Raw genomic sequence first — 18,825 nt, forward strand, 5'->3', positions numbered from 1 at the left:
GATGGGGCATATACTTATAGGGCCCGTGCCAGTGGGGATTTTTTACATTTCAACGCAAGAAGGTATGGATTAATTATCCAGTTGTATGCTTTGATGGGGCATATAATTCTAGGCCCTGTGGCAGTGGGGCTATTTTAGTTCTAAAGACATGTAGCTATTTTTATTTCTGGTGGAATGGTGACTTTCAGTTTAACAATAGAGTGGAGCTTATAGCTCTTTGGGGCTCTTCTATTTTCTCATTATCTAGCAACAAAGAAATTAGATGTTTTGGTCACTCAAAGGTGATTTTATATTGGGTACAACAAAAGTCTTCTTTCGGAACACCTTCCCTCACACATTCGATAAAAGGTATCAGAAATTTGTTGAATTCCTATAAATAACATAATCAAGAGGCATATCGATTATCAAATATGGGATGCTATTTCTCTCCTGGAAGGCTCTTCTACCAAGCCCACAATAACGGGTACTCTCTATAGCTCAGGGAGTATCTAATGGTCTGTGCAGGACTATTCTTTGCAATCTGGATGTTTTTTTTTTGTAATTGTCGAGACTGTCATGTATTTTTCATATCTTCAAGCTGAATGTTTAGATCAGTCTAGAAAATATGTTGTGAAGGATAAGCTCTAAAGAAAAGTTTTTTGTAATTCGATATAGTATTTCAGAACAATTGGAAGAACACAGAGTTGTAGTAGTAAAAGTTTCTTTACTTTTTGAGTTTTTTTGAGACTTTATATGTGACACAGAGATGCAAGGTCGTGAGATATGAATTCTGCTAAAATTTTGATGTTTTTTTTTTCTCTTATAAAAAAAGGTAAGATTGTCTTTAGATTTGCCCATTCCCATGTCGCAATTGTTTTTCAATTTATGCCTTACAATGTTTCCTTTGCAACATCTGGTGCAAATGCTATTACAATTAAAAGAGAAAAAAGACCATAACTACTTTGATTTGCGTACATTACTAAGAATATTATAGAATATTTCTTGGATATTAAATCTCTATAATCTATTTAACAATTATTGATTATTAAATTAAAATTATGAAACTCATTTCCAAAATAACCATGTCCATAAACATAATTAAAACTTTAAAAATATATTATTGTTTAAATATTTAAAAAAATATAGTTATATTTCTTAAAAATAAAAAATTATATAAATATGCAATATATAAACGATTTAAAGATTTAAAAAAAAAACTAATTTTCTTTTAAAAATAAATAAATAAATAAACCATTTTAAATACCTAAAATGCGCATAGAAAACAATCGTGCAAAAGGAAAAGATAAACACAGACAATATAACATTAATACGAAAAGATAAACTAAATCACACTCATACCTGCTATAATCTTAACAACACAATTTACTAATAATTATATATCAATTCAAGCATTGACAGTAAAAGTAAATCAGCAAGCCGTTTTCCCTTCAAATCATTCTCACAGTGAATTTTATAGTGAGTGGATCATCTAAGTTGAGGAAGAGATACGCTAAGGAAGAGATAGGGCACTAGAGGAAGTGATTGAAATTGATTTATAGTAACCATTTGAAACTGAAGTTGATGCAAGTGATAATGACATGCGAGATTTTCCTTCTAATCATTCTCACAGTGGAATTTAATCTTCTGCATCATGGAAGAGTTGAAAATAATTATATTACTTTGTATTAATGGAGAAAATGGCTACATAGTTGTAATGTATCTCCCTAGTTTAGGATTAGTTCCTAGAGTTTAGGGGTTTGGTTGCAACATCCTAATTCCTAGTGTTATACTTAAATGATGTAATCTTTCATTCATGTGTAATAGAGTGTACGAGAGTGATCTCTCTGTTTTGAGTGCAGTCTCCAGGTGTAGGCCTCACCTGTGAGCTACATCTCCTTTATTTTTCAATTCTGTTCACATTTTATCTTTGTATTAGAGCTTAGATTGGGTGAGCCTAATCTTGTATCACCTCTTGTGATTGAAGTGCCTTTGTGGCTAGCTTGCCTTGTGGCAGAATTGCCTATGTTGTTTGAGGTGCCTCTGTGGCTGCGTGTACACAAGAGCTTTGTGCTCAATTGAGCAGGTGGACTACAGAACACTTGGCTCAGACTGGATACTTTTTTTTTTTTGAGTAGAAAGGAGATTGGCGCATTTTTTGTGCTAACAGTAGCGTCAGGAGTGGAATTGGCGCGACTATTAGGCTATTAATCGTGCCAGAGCGCCAAAATACCCATTGGCGCAGAATTTCATGGAAAAATCGCACCAGCAAATTTTACTCTAACCGATTTTTCCCTAGCGCGGATTTTTCGCTTAGGAACGCGCCAGTGTGCTCGGGGACGCGCCAATCCACCTTCAAGGAGATATGCAGGAAGCCTCATCTTCGTTTTGCGATTTACGAAGGGAGCAGATTGGAGAAGTTGCAGATCTATCCGGGAGAGGCAGATCGGATCAGTTTTGATCAGATCAATTTTTTGGTTGTATTGAAAAACGAGGAATTTGCTCATCGAAGCGGAATTGATCTTGCTAAGTTGTCAGATATTGCCGGATCTGAATCAGTGAGTAGATCACGAGATCAACATATTGGAGTAGCCTAGTGGTGGCGTATCGAAGTTCCTGATCTGTTCGATGGTAGCAGATCGGACTTGCCCGGTGGTGGCACATTGGAGTTCCGGATCTTTTCGGTGGCAGCATATCGGACTTGCTCGGTGGTGGCTCATTGAAGACTGATTCATCAGAGGATCAGAAATTTATCAGTCCAATATGAATAACAGGGATGAGCACTCTCTTAAGCAAGAAAAGACGTGGTCTATTATCAAGCCAGTAGATTATTTTCTCAGGGAGCAACGGTTGCTGTTAATTTTGATAGGAATTGCCATCTCATCGACTTTCTTTATTCTTCAGCGTGGTTTTTTGGCTTCTAATGTTAATGAAAATGGAAGGTTTGTGCCCAACAAACCTCATCGGGTTGTTTATGAGACGCCTATTTCTCGGTGTGCTCAATATCATTCGGGTTCGATGGTGAATTCGGGGGCTAAAGGGCTCCTAGGTTTGAAGAAAAAGTCCCTGCGGGTTGTCATGAGGGGTGGAGCTGGCTTTGTTGGTAGTCATTTACTTAATAGGCTCATGGCAAGAGGCGACAGTGTTATTGATGTCGACAATTTCTTCACAGGAATGAAGGAGAATGCTGAGGTGCGGATTGCTCGAATTTTCAATACATACGGTTCTCGAATGTGCCGTGATGATGGTCGCGTTGCAAGTAATTTTGTTACTCAAGCTTTACGCAAGGAGATTTTGACAGTCTATGGAAATGGGGAACAGACAAAAAGCTTCCAGTTCGTTTCTGATCTGGTTGAAGGCCTTATGCGACTTATGGAGGGCGAACATGTTAGTCCTTTCAATCTTGGGAATCCTGGAGAATTTACAATGTTAGAACTAGAATAGATTGAAGAAGGAAAGGATGACTATAACAGTGATTGGAACATTCCATTGCTAATGGGAGAAAACAACAAGGAAGATGAAGAGCACGAGCAGAAACAAGAAAAGCAGAAAAAAGAACATGAAAAAGGTGATAAAGCAAGCCCATTTAGAGCTGACAAATTTGAGGTAAGTCCCCTACCAAGGAGATCTGGTAGGAAGACTCAATTACCATTAAAATTGAAAGACTATGCATTAATGTCAAAGTTTTTAAACATTGTAGAAGCTGCAAATTATGAGGAAGCAAGTAAATTTGATGCATGGAGGGCTGCAATAGAATCAATAAATAGAAACCATACTTGGGATTTGGTTGAATTGCCTGAAGGTAAAACCCCCATAGGATGCAAATGGCTTGTATAAACCAAAAATAAATGAAAATGGGAGTATAGAGAAACTTAAAGCTAGATTGGTAGCAAAGGGTTAATCACAACAAGAGGGAATAGATTTCGATGACACCTTTGCTCCTGTAGCCGAATTAAACACCATTAGAAGGCTAATTTCCTTAGCAACAAAACACAAATGGCAGCTACACCACGTAGATGTTAAGTCTGCATTTCTAAATGGTGACTTGAAGAAAGAAATTTATTTAGTACATCCTGAAGGTTTTGTGAAAAAGGGACAAGAACATCTTGTGTGTAAATTGAAAAAGGTACTTTATGGTTTAAAACAGGCACCCAGGTCGTGGTATGAGAAAACTGACTCATTTTTTGTACAGCATGGCTTTCATAGGAGCTTGAATGATCCAAATCTGTATACCAAGTTTAATAAACAGAGGCAAATTAGTTTGATTTCTTTGTATGTAGATGATATGATTGTAACAGGGAATGCTAACAATCTGATCAAAGAAATCAGATGTCACAAGTGTATGAGATGGAAAGACTCTGGACAAACCTTTCTTACTCAAGGGAAGTATGCCAGAAGCTTGCTGGAAAGGTTCAGAATGGTTATTCTAGCAGGTTTTTCAGATTCTGATTGGGCAGGTAACTTGGATGATCGAAGATCTATCAGAGGTTACGCATTCAGCATAGGATCTGGGGTCATAGCATGGAGCAGCAAGAAGCAGAGCACTGTAGCTTTTTCTTCGGGTGAAGTTGAGTATCAAGCATTGTGTGCAGCAATGTGTGAAGCGATCTGGTTGAGAAGGCTTCTCAATGATGCAGGAAAATAACAAGAGAATTCCACTTCCATCAAAAGCGACAACCAGAGCACCATTAAATTGGCATACAATCCAGTGTTTCACAAAAACACCAAACATATAGACACTCAGTTCCATTTTGTCAGAGAGAAGATACAGTCAAAAGAAATTACTGTTGAATATTGTAAAACTTGTGACAATATGGCTGATATTTTTACAAAGCCTCTTGCACATGTGAAATTTGAATTGTTTAGAAGGATGCTAGGAGTTCAGGACAACCCTTTCTCCATTAAAGGGGGGAGTTGAAAATAATTATATTATTTTGTATTAATGGAGAAAATGGTTACATAGTTGTAACGTATCTCCCTGGTTTAGGATTAGTTCCTAAAGTTTAGGGGTTTGGTTGCAACTTCCTAATTCCTAGTGTTGTACTTAAATGATGTAATCTTTCATTCATGTGTAATAGAGTGTATGAGAGTGATCTCTCTATTTTGATTGTAGTCTGCAGGTGCAAGCCTCACCTGTGAGCTACATCTCCTTTATTTTTCAATTATGTTCACATTTTATCTGGAAGAGATAGGGAAGTGGTAGAGGAAGTGATTGAAATTGATTTATAGTAACTATCTTTCACTGAAGTTTGACAATGCCAGGGTAGAAATGATAATTCGAAGGAGGAAACCAATTTCGTATTATTATGATAGCTCTTTATTCGTGCCACTTGAAATTATTCTAGTGATATAAAAAAATGTCCAATGTCTGCTTTGATTACACTATGAAATAATGGAAACACTAGTTGATGACATAATAGTTAATCGTGCATACCTATCATCAACCTTTGTAGTATATTCAATAACTAATTAAGTATATTCAATACTAAACTAAGCTACAGTAATAATGTAAGTAATAATGTAATTGCTGGTTGATGAGATTTTTGCATGAATTTTATTTGATCATTAGGTATAAGAAAGGTATAAAAAAAAAGTTGTTGATATATTATCTAGACCTTCTGTTAATTCATCCATTGCTTTATATCATATTTCATTACCTCGAGGAAGTTATATTGAAAATATAATAGAATTTAAGAATGTTTACGAAACACTAATCCATGCTACTAAAAATGGAAATATTGTATTATCATGTATATAAAAAATTATCATACCATCTCAGTAAATTATGTATTTTAAAAAATGAAAAAGTGAGTATAATGAAACAAGCACATACCTTTCATTTTAGTGAAGATAAAACAATAACCTAATTACAACAATATTATATTTAGATATATGAAACTATGTTCAAATATAGATCATATTTTATTATTGACTTTAGATAGATGAAACTATGTCCAAATATAGATCTTATTTTTCTCTTTAGTAAAGATAAAACAATATCTAATTACAAAAATATAATTATTGGCCTTAGATATATGAAACTATGTCCAAATCAGAGAAAATTTTAGGGATTAATATTTGTAGGTGGGCTAATTTTCTATGTTTTTTCTAAAACAAAGATTCACCAATTTCCATTTTTCCTAAAAATGATTTGCCAAAATTTTATATCATAAAATTATTTTACCTTAAAAATTGCCAAAATTTTGAAAAAACTATATAAAATCATTAGAAATTTGAATAATTTTACAAACGTATCACTAAACATTTTATAATTTGTATGTTAGGAACTAGTAAGATTCGCCAAGGTTTCTAAACTTTAAGATAAAGTTCCATCCTTAAAATTTTCCTTGGTTCAAATATACAAAGGATGCATCTAGCAAACTAGGTAAAGAAGAAGTCATGTGTGTCACTTCCAATACCTTTTCATCCATAAATATGTCACTGGATTATATAGGGGTTTGCATATGTCCAAGAAAGGTTTTTATTATTTATCTAATGGATTATATAGAGGTTTACATATGTCTAAGAAATCTTTTTATTATCGATAGGTATAGAAAAATATATAACTTGTTTTTCTTAGAAATACGTTATACTAATGGATTAGAAGTTTGTCTTTTTGAAATGTTTAGTTTTTTTTTTTTCTTCATCCATTGTATCTAGTTAGCACTCTCACTTCCTTAGGGAATTGTACTCAATTTTTTTAGAGTTAATGAAAATGAAGGTTTAGAGGAGCAAACATATTTAATTCATAGAGTGATTGACAAATTGAAGTAGTTACGATGATATTGGTACAATTACTTCAGAAATATCATAAGTAGTGTCCTAAGATTTGCAATGAATGATAGTATTATGTACAACATGCCCTCTTGCTATATGTTCTTCCACATAAATGATTTTTTTTAGACATCTTTTGGATAATTTCATAAGCCAAGTATATACTTCATTGTTAGGAAATATTTAGTGGTAGATGGATGTAATAATGCAGATAGGTCCATGAAGTAGTTAAGAAGATCTAATTGGTTAGTTAAATAATGATTTTCTTTAATCCCTCTCACAACATTCCCCTCAAATCACATTTCCCTCCTAGACATAGAGATCCATTGACTACACCCTTCCTTAGCCTTAATATGTTAAATGATGATGAATATTACATTAATTAAAAATATCAAAAAGGTATCCAAGTTAATCATCCCAACATTGTAAACCTTCATTATATGTTATAGAAATGTGGGGATTAAAAAGTGATGCTATAAAGGAGAAGGTTCTTGAAGCAATTAGAATTGTTGGAAAGTGATTGGAAATTACATCCTACAATTAAAAAAAAGAGATTTACTAATCAATAAATTCGCATGCACACTGGAATTTAAAAATAAATTAGTGTGTTGTCATTAAGTAGGTTGTTCCAAGAAGAGATCAAGGCAACTAAGTGGAACATAGGCAATTAATTTTTCTCTCCATCCTCTTCAAAGATTTCATAGGCTACATCCTTAGATAAGCTCTTCACTAGTGATGTATGTTGAAGAAATGTTAAACAATTGTTTGAAGGATTGAACCACAACTTGGCAAATCCACATAGAGGCACTTTGATCTTGTTGATTTTGAGCATGTATTCATCTAATATATACGAATCAAACTAATAGTTTATTGGTATTTTATATCCCACTTTTGTTCGATTCCTTCATCTAATTCAAGTCCTTCTACAAATGAGAAGCAACTATTTTGGGAGAGTACAAAATCATATTTCTAATTACTACCAAAAGAAACCATTTTTTTTGGATTGAAGGCCATTATTTTATGTGAAGGTGAAATGGTATGCTTGAATTCTTTTTATGGGATCTAATGATTAGTTCAAGCCGATATAGAGACATAGACCATATCGATGAACTCCATTGTCAAATTTTAGAGAATGTCAATAAAATAATGAAAAAATTTGGATTAGAGAAAGTACACAATTTGGTTGTCTCTAGAATTTAAAATTATTGAATATTTTAGGAGAAGCTACAACCAAGGAATTATAGGATCGGATATATGATCTGTATTAGTCTAACTCCCTCATAGGAAAATATTTCGTCCAAAATGAGGATGGATAATGGAGATTTCATGATAGAGCATGTGAATGCCATCAATACTATGGTAACTTAATTAGTGTATGTTATAATTTACATTGATAAGTGTCTCTAGTTTATAATAGGGCTTCTACATTTTTAAGTTAATTCTCAATATTTATTAGGTATATATTAAGGATTCTTCCTCCGCATAATATTACAAAATATTTATAGTAGTGTACTCAAATAAAAAAACAAGAATTATTTCCAAAGTAGTTATGCCCTTTTCCTCTTTTAATTAAATTTTTTAGTTATAAAAAATATCATATGAACAAATGCAATATGAAGTCAATTATGGCTTTTCAAGTATGCAATATTGATAACCACGGTATTGTAACACAATCTAAGTGTTTTGATGTTTATCATGAATTGATTTCTATGCGTGCTTACTAACCATTTAATTATATGTTTGTACCTATAATATTTCGAATGAAGATAAGTTCACCAGTTTATCATCCTCTTTACTACACTAATTTGATAGTCCCACCCTAAATTTCTATCATGTGGTCCTATCATTGATATCAAAGCCAATAAGGTAGAAAAACATGGATAGTTAAAGCACAAATGACTTATCTATAAGAGAATATTCCTAGATTAAAAAAAGGTGTTCTTTAAGTGAGAGCTCTAAATCTCAAAATAGATGTAAGCCTTAAAGAAAATTCTTAATAAAGTTTGGGAATGGAGTATATAAGGAAATGAAAAGAAATTTGTAGTTCCAAAAGTTATGAGAGAGGAAAGGGATATTATGATAGTCCCTCCACAAAAAGAAGACCTTCTCAGAGGAATGATAGGATGTGTACTTGATTTCTTCAAGCATACATGTAAATAACAATGTATAATTGTTCACGATGTTAAAAATGAATGTGTTCTTTAAGTGAGAGATCTATATCTAAAAATAGATGTAAGCATTAGCAAAAATTCTTAAATAAATTTTTAGAATGAGGTATATAAGGGCATCACAAGAAAATTGTAGTTCCAAAAGTTCCAAGTGGAAAGGGAAAGGGATATTATGATAGTCTCTCCACATAAAGAAGACCTTCTAATAGGAATGATGATTTGTATACTTGACTTCTTCAAACACACATGTAAATGATAATATATAATTAATCATAATATAAAACATAAATAAAATTTTAATTATAAAAAATTTAAAATATATTATTGAAATTGTGAAATAATCCAATAGTATCCAAAGATATGTAATATATTATGAGGATAACTCAGATATTGATGGCTCTAATTTCTGAACATGTAACCTTCCAAGAATAAATTTGAAAAAAATTGTTCATTTACCTGATTGGAAAAATGGTTGCACAATTTTTTTTGAATCATGACTTCTTTAGCTATTTTAAATAAGATTTTTTGGTATGTCATTGAATTGAATTGAATTTATATATATATAATCTAGTTCTAATTAGATTATGATTTGTAATTGTTTTAAATAAAGTGGTAAGACTACCGCAAAAGGGTCCGAAAGCAATGAACTGGAGTCAATTTACTTTGAAGTCATATGTTGAGCATTATCACATTTCACTATTAAAAAAACATTATGGAGTTGTCTTTAGTGTAATTTTTTGGATATAAATCTTGATTTGTATTATTTAAAATGGTTTTTTTAACTGCATATTTGGATTCAGCAACAAAGACGCTTTGATTGTGCAGAAATTAACTATCAAACTTGCGATTTCAATAAATTGCTGCTGGATTTTAGAAAAAATTGACTAAATTTTAAAGAAATGTGCAATTTCCGGCTGAAGTTTCTTGCACTACTTCATAACTACATTAATATTTTGGTGCAGTAAGAACACCCAGATAAGGAAGAGGCGTTTCCTTACCATGGATAATATGCAAGCTGTCAATGGCCTGGGGCCAGCTTACAGTGCATGGTAGATACCCAGATCGCGATTGCCTAAATCCAACTTACTGCGCATAACATAGGCCCAGTTGGTAATGGCCTAGATTCACCTGAAAGTGCAAAGCACTAACGCAACGCAACTTAAAAATGGCTGAATGTAAATGATGCACGTTGTATTCACGTTGACCTAAACGTCTTGGGATTCGTAGCTAGTTAAAAAAAAAATTATTATTCTTGGGATTCTACTTTAAAGTTTACCTCCACTTGATGTTTCCTTTTCTTGCATTCGTGGACTTTAGGGGTCGATCATGATCGATCAAGCAATAGTAAGCTGTACACAATGGGATCAAGTGATGACAAGGATGACAGCGACCGCCTCTCGATATTTTGAAAAAGGCGCCCACAAGATATGACGGGAGGAAGGCAGATTTGCCATTCTTTCTGCTCCCTATAAATTAAGAGCATCCTACATGTCATTGCATTACAAAGGTATTTTATATCTAAGTTTTCATTATTGGAATAGATATTAAATTATAAGTTTTCACTGTTTCTCCGTTTTATATCTTGTGATTACAGTACTGGCTGTCCCGGTAAGAAGTGGTTTTTTAATAGCTGCTGAACTGCCGCTTGCATCTACATGTTAATTTATATAACTCATATTCCATATTAAAGTTTATTTTCTCCTCTGAAGCTAATGTTGTCATGAGATACTTGTTTTGACATCTGATACTTGGAAATTTTGTTAAAAATATATGATTGACTTTGAAGATTAAATCAAAGTGGATTAATGAATCTGCAGATCTGGGCCGAAGCTATTGGTATTGAAGCTTCAACAACAGTTGGGGTGAGCGCCTGGGGTGAGAATATCTTTACTGCTATTTGAGTTTTATCACGTGTAAGCATTGGTAATAGCATTTGGTGCACGGGCTAGCCTCCTTAACTGCGTCTTTTCCAATCTTGTTATATATTTTTAGTGCTCATGATTGAAGGTTTGGTCTAAGGTCTGGTCTTTGGTGCTAATGGTAATAGTGTTTGGTGCAGGGGCTGTTATAGCTCCAAATCTCACTCTTATGGTTTGTGATGCTGCACTTATGGCCTAGGGCAACCCCTCCTTCCAGACCTGGTCCAAAAATTTAAAAAACAGTGTTTTATTCCCTATACGCGACTTTGCCCTGTGTTAAACGCGTGTACACGCGAGTCTGTCATACCCAACCCGCGTGTATCTATTAAAACACTTAAAAAAATATAATTTCCTCTTTTTCGGGCAGTGATCGCGGGTTTACCTGCTGGATCACCTGTTAGTGCCCGTGGTCCAACTGTTCCCAACCAACTCCTAACTAAAAAACTACTTTGGAGAGGGTATAAAAAGACATCAAAGGGAAGGCCAAGGGGAGAGAGAAAGGAGAGCAAGATTATTATGCTGAGATTTTTCCCTTAGACCAGGTCTGAAGTCCTTGGTGCATTCTGCACTTCCCCCATTTTGCATAGGAAACCCTTGTTTCCATGTGTATTGGTGATCATTCATCCTTGACATCATCATTGAGTAAGACTTGGAAGGAGCTCTTGTCGGAGGCTTGAGGCTGGAACGAATCCGGGAGGAAGCTTGCTTGGAGCCTGCTGAAGATGTTCAGGTGATATCTTTCCGATATATGTACTTTATTTGCCTTTATATATAAAGAAACACGTCTTTGTTCCCGAATAATCTTTCTTTATGCTTATGAGATTCTTGTGTTGAATTCTTATGAAAGTGGTTACTTAAAGATTTTTTATAACTAACTTTATAGCATAAAGATGATTTATATATAAACTTCTATACATGTACTGTTGTGTTCTTTGATTTGGTTGTCTTGCAGGTCAAAGAAAGAAGAAGGGAACTCCAAGAAGGGTTTGCACCCTAATGGTCTTCTCGAACGTAGGACCTTAGGTATGTACCCTAAACATTAGAATTTGCTTAAAAGTAAAAAGATGGCTGTGTGTGTGTGTTTCTTTGAATAAGCAATTTTCAGTCTGGTAGAGTCTTAGCCCAAAGGACCCTAGGGGTACTTTCCCTTCAACCAGAATTGGCGACTCCGCTGGGGAGGGATTTAGTTTGACTTAGGTAAGCCATAACCTTGTTATCGAGTCAGTTCTCCCCCGATTGGTTATCTCTTCCAATCATATGGAGGGTTCGTTCGTGCCTCCTTCATGACGAACTTATACAGATTCATTATATGCTTCCACATAGTCACATTGAGTCGTGCTTTTGTTCAAGGGAAGTTAGCCTGAGTCGGCCTTTCTGCGGTGTCTCTTGACTCATTTTTCAGTCGGCCATCCCTGGTTGTCAGTGTCATGTCTATCATCACATCAGTTATGTTGGTCCTTCACTCGTGCCGGTTTTAGAAGGTCCCCATTGACTTCTTGCTGGCGGGTCTTGTCCTTATCGACGACGACACATTGCTCTGAGGGCAGACCTAGAGACCGCACCCTGGCCCTATTTTCATTATTGATAGGTCACCTTGTGCTCAGCATCGATCAGTATCATGGGTCTTTGACTGAGTGGTTTCCTTGTGTTCGACATCAGCATACATTATCACACATTGGGATTCGTGCAGTACCTTGGTTTCCATTTGACCCTATTGGTGGATACCTCGCCTCTGTGTCAGCTTTCATTATTGGTTGGTTCAGAGGGTTTCTGCCGTGCGCTAGCCACATCTTGTGTACGCCGGAAACGTACTTCGGTTGGGTTACTACATCTTTTTCGTCCGATTACTTCCACATTATTGGCCAACGGGTTACACTCGCGCTAGATTGATGGAGGATGCCTTAATGCCTTCCTTCTAGCGGATCTTTCCCTATCGACTCCGACTCATTGCTCTGGGGCAAAGATCTAGAGTCTATTTGGCAGTACCTTGGGGTTTGTAGTCATTAGTGGCAGATTCCTCGCTATCGACAGTGGGAAACCATCATTGTCTCCTGATTGATAGATTCTTACAGGTGTTCGACTTCAGCTCATCTATTCACACTTGTTAGATTGTACTGGGTACCTTGACGCTCATTATCATTATCGGTGAGTAGTCTCGCGTTTGTTAACGGTATACATCAATGACCGGTAATCAAACGATTTCTCACATGGTCGACTTCAGATCATTTATTCCCATGGTGTAGAAATGTACCACGGCGGTCGGTGACGACCTCAGGTTGTATCAGCATTCATTGGTTCACTTGACTGTTGCTCCTGTTGCTGCTAGTTGATACCACTCCACCTTATATGTTGCAGTCAGTCATGGCGACATTCTATATGCTGGCACCTGAGTTTGCAGTGTAGTACCATCCTATTCCATCATGTTCAGTTGGTACCTTATGGGATCAGTCTTTGATTTCAGTGATCCGTTGCATCTTTCAGCATCATTGACAGTTTTATATGTGATATTCAGACATGTACTTACTCATTATGATCAGATGATCCATTATGTATTTTACAGTCATTTATACTTGTGGATCCGCTTGTACTTGATATGCGGACATGCTTTACTTTTCCTGAGCATGGGTATGCCCGCCTCAGACAGTGTTTCTTTCTGATCTCCTTTCGGTGGCTTGGCAGGCTGAATTCTGGTGAAGTCCTCCTCGGTTTTTCGACAGAGTTCCTTTCCTTGTACTTACTTAATATATTTCGGCCATCATGTTCCCCTTCTGACCTCATACATTAGGGGGCATCTGTTATAGCTCCAAATCTCACTCTTATGGTTTGTGATGCTGCACTTATGGCCTAGGGCAACCCCTCCTTCCAGACCTGGTCCAAAAATTTAAAAAAACAGTGTTTTATTCCCTATACGCGACTTTGCCCTGTGTTAAACGCGTGTACACGCGGGTCTGTCATACCCAACCCGCGTGTATCTATTAAAACACTTAAAAAAATATAATTTCCTCTTTTTCGGGCGGTGATCGCGGGTTTACCTGCTGGATCACCTGTTAGTGCCCGTGGCCCAACTGTTCCCAACCAACTCCTAACTAAAAAACTACTTTGGAGAGGGTATAAAAAGACATCAAAGGGAAGGCCAAGGGGAGAGAGAAAGGAGAGCAAGATTATTATGCTGAGATTTTTCCCTTAGACCAGGTCTGAAGTCCTTGGTGCATTCTGCACTTCCCCCATTTTGCATAGGAAACCCTTGTTTCCTATGCAAAATAAATGATCTTTGCAACAACCTCACCCTTAAATATTGGCGATATAATGATGGATCTCTAACCCGATAAATGTTATTTAACTGAGACACTATCAATTGAGAATCAAGATACACTACCAACGAGTCGATCCCATAAGAGATTGCCTCGGATAATAAATTGATAACAGCTGTATACTCGGCCATATTGTTTGAAGCAGGACCGATACACACGCCTCTCGATGTCATCAACTGACCAGTTGGGTAATAAAGTACCCAAGCTGCGGAAGCAAGATTCTGAGTGTGCCGACTAGCACCATCGGCGAATCCAAAATAAACCAAATCATCCATCAACACCTGCCAAAGCAGACCAAAAAGTGCTGATATCAGAAAACGCTCGATAAGATATGTACAAATATACATAAAATACAAAGAAGCCATTGCCTGGCCATAAAATACATAAAATTATGTGATATACGCGCCTGCAATTATTTGCAGAATGCGTGTATACGCGACTGTAACTAAGGAAACCTGCGTATACGCGGGTTTACTTAGTGCAACTTGCGTATATACGCTTCTGTAATCCAGAAAAAGTGCGTATCTGAAGTCTTTCAAGAAAAATAAAAAAACACAAACTGAAAAACTGGAAAAGCTTGGAGTTCAAGAAAATATCAGACAGTCAGAACCAACAAACAGAGGGATTGAGCCTTGATTGGCTTGAGGACTACCCATAGTTGCCTCTCCTAGGGATTTGCATAGGTGGTTGCGGAGGGGAATCCTGTGGCACCTGAGGTCGACGTTGTATCACTCTCGACAGTACTTCCGGAGGGCACCCTTGCGAAGCTTGGGGGCTTGCACCGGCGCAGGCTGTTGTTAGGAGGTCAGCGTAACTTCCTCTGATACCTTCGCTGATAGGACTGGGCCCTCATCATCCCAGACTATCCTCGGAAGGCCCTTTGATTCACTTTCTCGTATTTTGGTGTCCGGTCTCAATCACCCGGAGCGGAAATACTTGAAAGTTGTTTGACTGGCTGTATCTTTAGGAACTTTATACTGTGTGCTCTGTGCTCCTAGTCGGCTTAGCTTTTAATTTTTTGAGTCTTTAGTTAGATCTTAACAAAAATTCAAAGTGGCTGACCGGTCTCCAAGACGGTCTCGAAGACTTCGTGGTCTCTCCCCACCTAGTTTAGAGCCTTCTCCTAGAAGGCGCAGAGGGAATACTACCGGTGGGGTCCGTCCCACGCCGGTTGACGCATCGGGGATTGATCCTCCTCTCGGGGATATTAGCGGCCAAGCAAGGCCTGGTACTTTTGAACAAGAGAGGGACACTCCAGTCTTTTCTCAAGTTCGCTTTCAAGCGGAGAATAACGTAGAGGTAGAAGAACTTTCAGAATCATTAGTGATTCCAAATTCTCCACTACCATCTAGTTATCCAGACGTATTGCAATACGTTGGGCCTCCATTATATAGACCAGCGAGTCCAGGTTACGCTACGCGCTTACCATTTATAATCACTACTGGAAGCATGGCTTCCACGAGTGTTGCGACTATGCAAACCCCAACATCGATGCAAGGGGGAGGAACCATTTCCATCCCCTCCGCTTCCTTGTTCGGATCGTTTGCTAGCACATCTTTGGTTGGGTCTACCTCCATTCCGTCCACGAGTGGAAATGCCCAAACCAATGCTTTTAGTACTGGTTCCTTCCTTTTTGGCACCCAATCACAGGGTATTCCGTCAGTTCCGTTCAGTGCCGCTACGTCCATGATGGGCGGATCGGCTTCATTTCAGGGTTTTCCTTTTGGAAGTGGCCATATCCCACATTCCAACCCAACGGTAGGATCCATGCCTTTTTCTTCAATAGGACAAAGCAGCAATCCTTTCCAAGGTTGGAATAACCCTGGGGTTAGTAACGCAGGAACTGCGAATCCATTCATTGGCCAACAAGGAAGTAGGCCATATTCCACGGTTAGCATGTTTCAAAGTATTCCTCCCCTCACTTCGGCTTGGAACCCATATCAGGGGTTATCGACTCCTTACAATTCTTTAGGAGGAAACTTTGCAAGCTATGGAGCTTATACGACAGGAGTTGGTCAAACTCCGAATTTTGCTGGACCACAAGGCTTGCCTTTTGGTTCAGCTGGTTCTATTGGTCACTTGGGGCAGCCTGGTGCCTCTCAAATCCCAGGACAATCTTTTCAGAACTTTGGGAGTTCTGCCCAGTCTGGGTGGAATCCCCTAGGTCCTCCTAGGCTTCCATTTCTGGCAACGTTAAACTTGCCAGATCTCACTAAGCTAACGAACAACCCTATCAGATACAATCCGGCCTGGCCTCCGGTCCCAACCAAACTCCCTTCAGACATCCCAAAATTCGAAGGGAAAAGTGGTGAAGATCCGGGCGATCATGTAACCACATTCCATTTGTGGTGCTCATCTAACTCCCTCATCGAAGATTCAGTTAGGTTGAGACTCTTTCAACGCACCTTGACTGGTAATGCGGCTAAATGGTACATAGAGTTGCCAGGGGGCAGCTTTACATCGTTCGCTGACTTAGCCAATATCTTCTTGAATCACTTCCAGCTGCCTGTCCGCTATGATGCCGGAACTGAACTTCTGGCTACCTTTCGTCAGGATAAGGCAACCCACATTTCTGATCACATACAGGAATGGAGAAGGAGAAAAAGGCTCATTAAAGCCGAAATCCCTCCGGAGTACCGTCTAGAGTGGTTTTTGAAGTCTTTGCAACCTGAGATCTCCAAGGATGTCTCCATGTCTGGGGTCTATTCTGAGGAGCAAGCCATTTTTAGGGCCCAGCAATTAGAACTGATCTACTCTCAGTCTGGGATCCTCCAAAAGTACTTGCCAGATGCTCCTGGATCTAAGGTTGATTTAGCTAAGCCAAATCCAGGTCCGCACGCGGATGGTATCGTAGGGTCAGTAGACTCAACTACAGTGAACTTGTTGAATCAATTGCAGCAGTTGTCATTACAAACTGCTCCTAACAACCAAGTCACAATGTCTAATCCTCAAGCTTCCCAAAATTCTTCCATTAATGCCGTCCAATCCAATAACCCCAAAGGAAATGAAAATTCCGATGGAAAAAAGAAAGGACGTGGTAAGAAGAAGAATCAGGATGGGAAGCCCGATGCAAATAAATCCGGCAACAACGCTGGTGGTGGTGGAAATGAGTCGAGAAAGAAAGTTAAGTTTCCTTGCAAGTTATGCAAAGGAGACCATCTAACTCATCTCTGCCCTAGAATCGAAGACGCTCAGCGCTTGTTAGGACAGCAAGGAACTTCTAGTTCGCAAGCTGTGTTAACTAACTCGTTTCCCCAAGGGCAGCAACTTCTTGCTGGCGCAAGTTCGAACCCTGGTACCTCCGCAGGGGGCAACCAGGAAGGGGACAAGTCATCGAATGTATTCATGATGGGTGCTCACGCTAATGTGGCCACACGGTCACGCGATTATGGTGAAGGTGAAAATTCTAAGGGTAAATCAGTTCCTGAAACTAACAACCCACTTCATATTGAGCGACCTTCTGTTGAGACTATACCTCGGGTGCCGAAAGGTTCAGCTAAACGCGCAACTATCAACCCTAATATTAGGGCAGCCCAGAATTACTCCATTGTTGAGGATCTGGCTCAGAGTCCATGTGCTATGTCCGCGTTAGAGGTTCTCCAGACATGTCCTACTCAACGAAGTGCCTTGCTATCGGCAATGGGGGCAGTCGATCCAAGTAATTCCTTAGCTCTCTCTTTTGATATGAGTAATGTCAAAAAGAGACTTCCTCATCACATGGCTTTCCAGATAAAGTCTACCTACCAGAAAACGAATATTTTTCGGACGGTTGTAGATGAGGGAGCTTCCACGTGTGTCATGTCTATGTCATGCTGGAAGGCCATTGGATCACCGACGGTTGTTCCTTCGCCCACCCTATTGACAGCATTTGATGGTCACTCTCATAGACCGTACGGGATTATCCCGGCTTTTCCTATATGTGTTGGAGGAAAGGTCGTTAATATTGAAGTAGAAGTCATAGACGCTAACCTAGATTATAATCTCCTATTAGGAAGGAACTGGGTATACGAGATGGAAGCCGTTGTTTCGACTCTATTTCGTGTCATTTGCTTTCCTTATGAGGGGAAAATCGTTAAGGTTGACCAATTGGACTATTGTCCAGCTGATCCTCAAGCAAACTCTGACTCTACCATTCCTTTAGTGGGTAACCCCCGTCCGCCTATTGAGAGTCTAGGAGTCGGGATGTACTCTTCATTGATGGGTACGTTTAATCTTCCCCCTCCTACAGCTGGTATATATACAATTTCATCCTCCAGGGATCCTTTACGGAGAGAGTTTGTTCAAACTCCTTATTCATCGAATCCTGGAACCTTAGCTTCATCTGTGACCACATCAGGTGACGACAAGGTGGGTGAAATAGAATCTCTTATGTCTGCAGCAGAACCTAGATGTGAATCTATCAATAACTCTGTAGATAACCATTCTACTATTTCCTCTGGGAAAGAAATAGATGGTGATGTGGCTCATTTTTGGACCCTTGATTCCACCTCTGTATTGGATTGCTCGGATATTGTTTTTCCATCGGATGAAGAGGTATTCGAAGCAATGACGGCCGTAGATCGACCTTTGGAAGATTTACATCGTCGGTTACACTTTCATTCCCCTGTGCATGAAGTAGAATCTCGGTCCTCCAGTTCGACTAGTGATGTTTGTACGGTCCCTTTGGCTCCAACACAT

The 18,825-nt window shown here is 38.2% G+C and overlaps 1 protein-coding gene and 1 pseudogene across 1 annotated transcript in view; both read left to right on the plus strand.

Annotated features, from left to right (window-relative positions):
* The first annotated feature begins 2,739 nt into the window (after positions 1 to 2,739).
* On the plus strand, positions 2,740 to 3,420 carry LOC149213099 (UDP-glucuronic acid decarboxylase 2 pseudogene; annotated as a pseudogene).
* A 51-nt stretch (positions 3,421 to 3,471) lies between these two features.
* The window catches only part of LOC149213100 (small ribosomal subunit protein eS27y-like), a 58,472-nt gene continuing 43,118 nt past the window's right edge, over positions 3,472 to 18,825 (plus strand). The window contains exon 1 of the mRNA XM_089388923.1: positions 3,472 to 3,582. Within this exon, the coding sequence (XP_089245049.1) occupies positions 3,472 to 3,582 (111 nt within the window). The remainder of the gene's footprint in view (positions 3,583 to 18,825) is intronic.

This window comes from Pinus tabuliformis, chromosome 1_1, assembly GCF_031772625.1.
Source record: "Pinus tabuliformis cultivar Carrire ecotype Pingquan chromosome 1_1, CPIR1, whole genome shotgun sequence".
Classification (NCBI taxonomy): Eukaryota; Viridiplantae; Streptophyta; class Pinopsida; order Pinales; family Pinaceae; genus Pinus; species Pinus tabuliformis.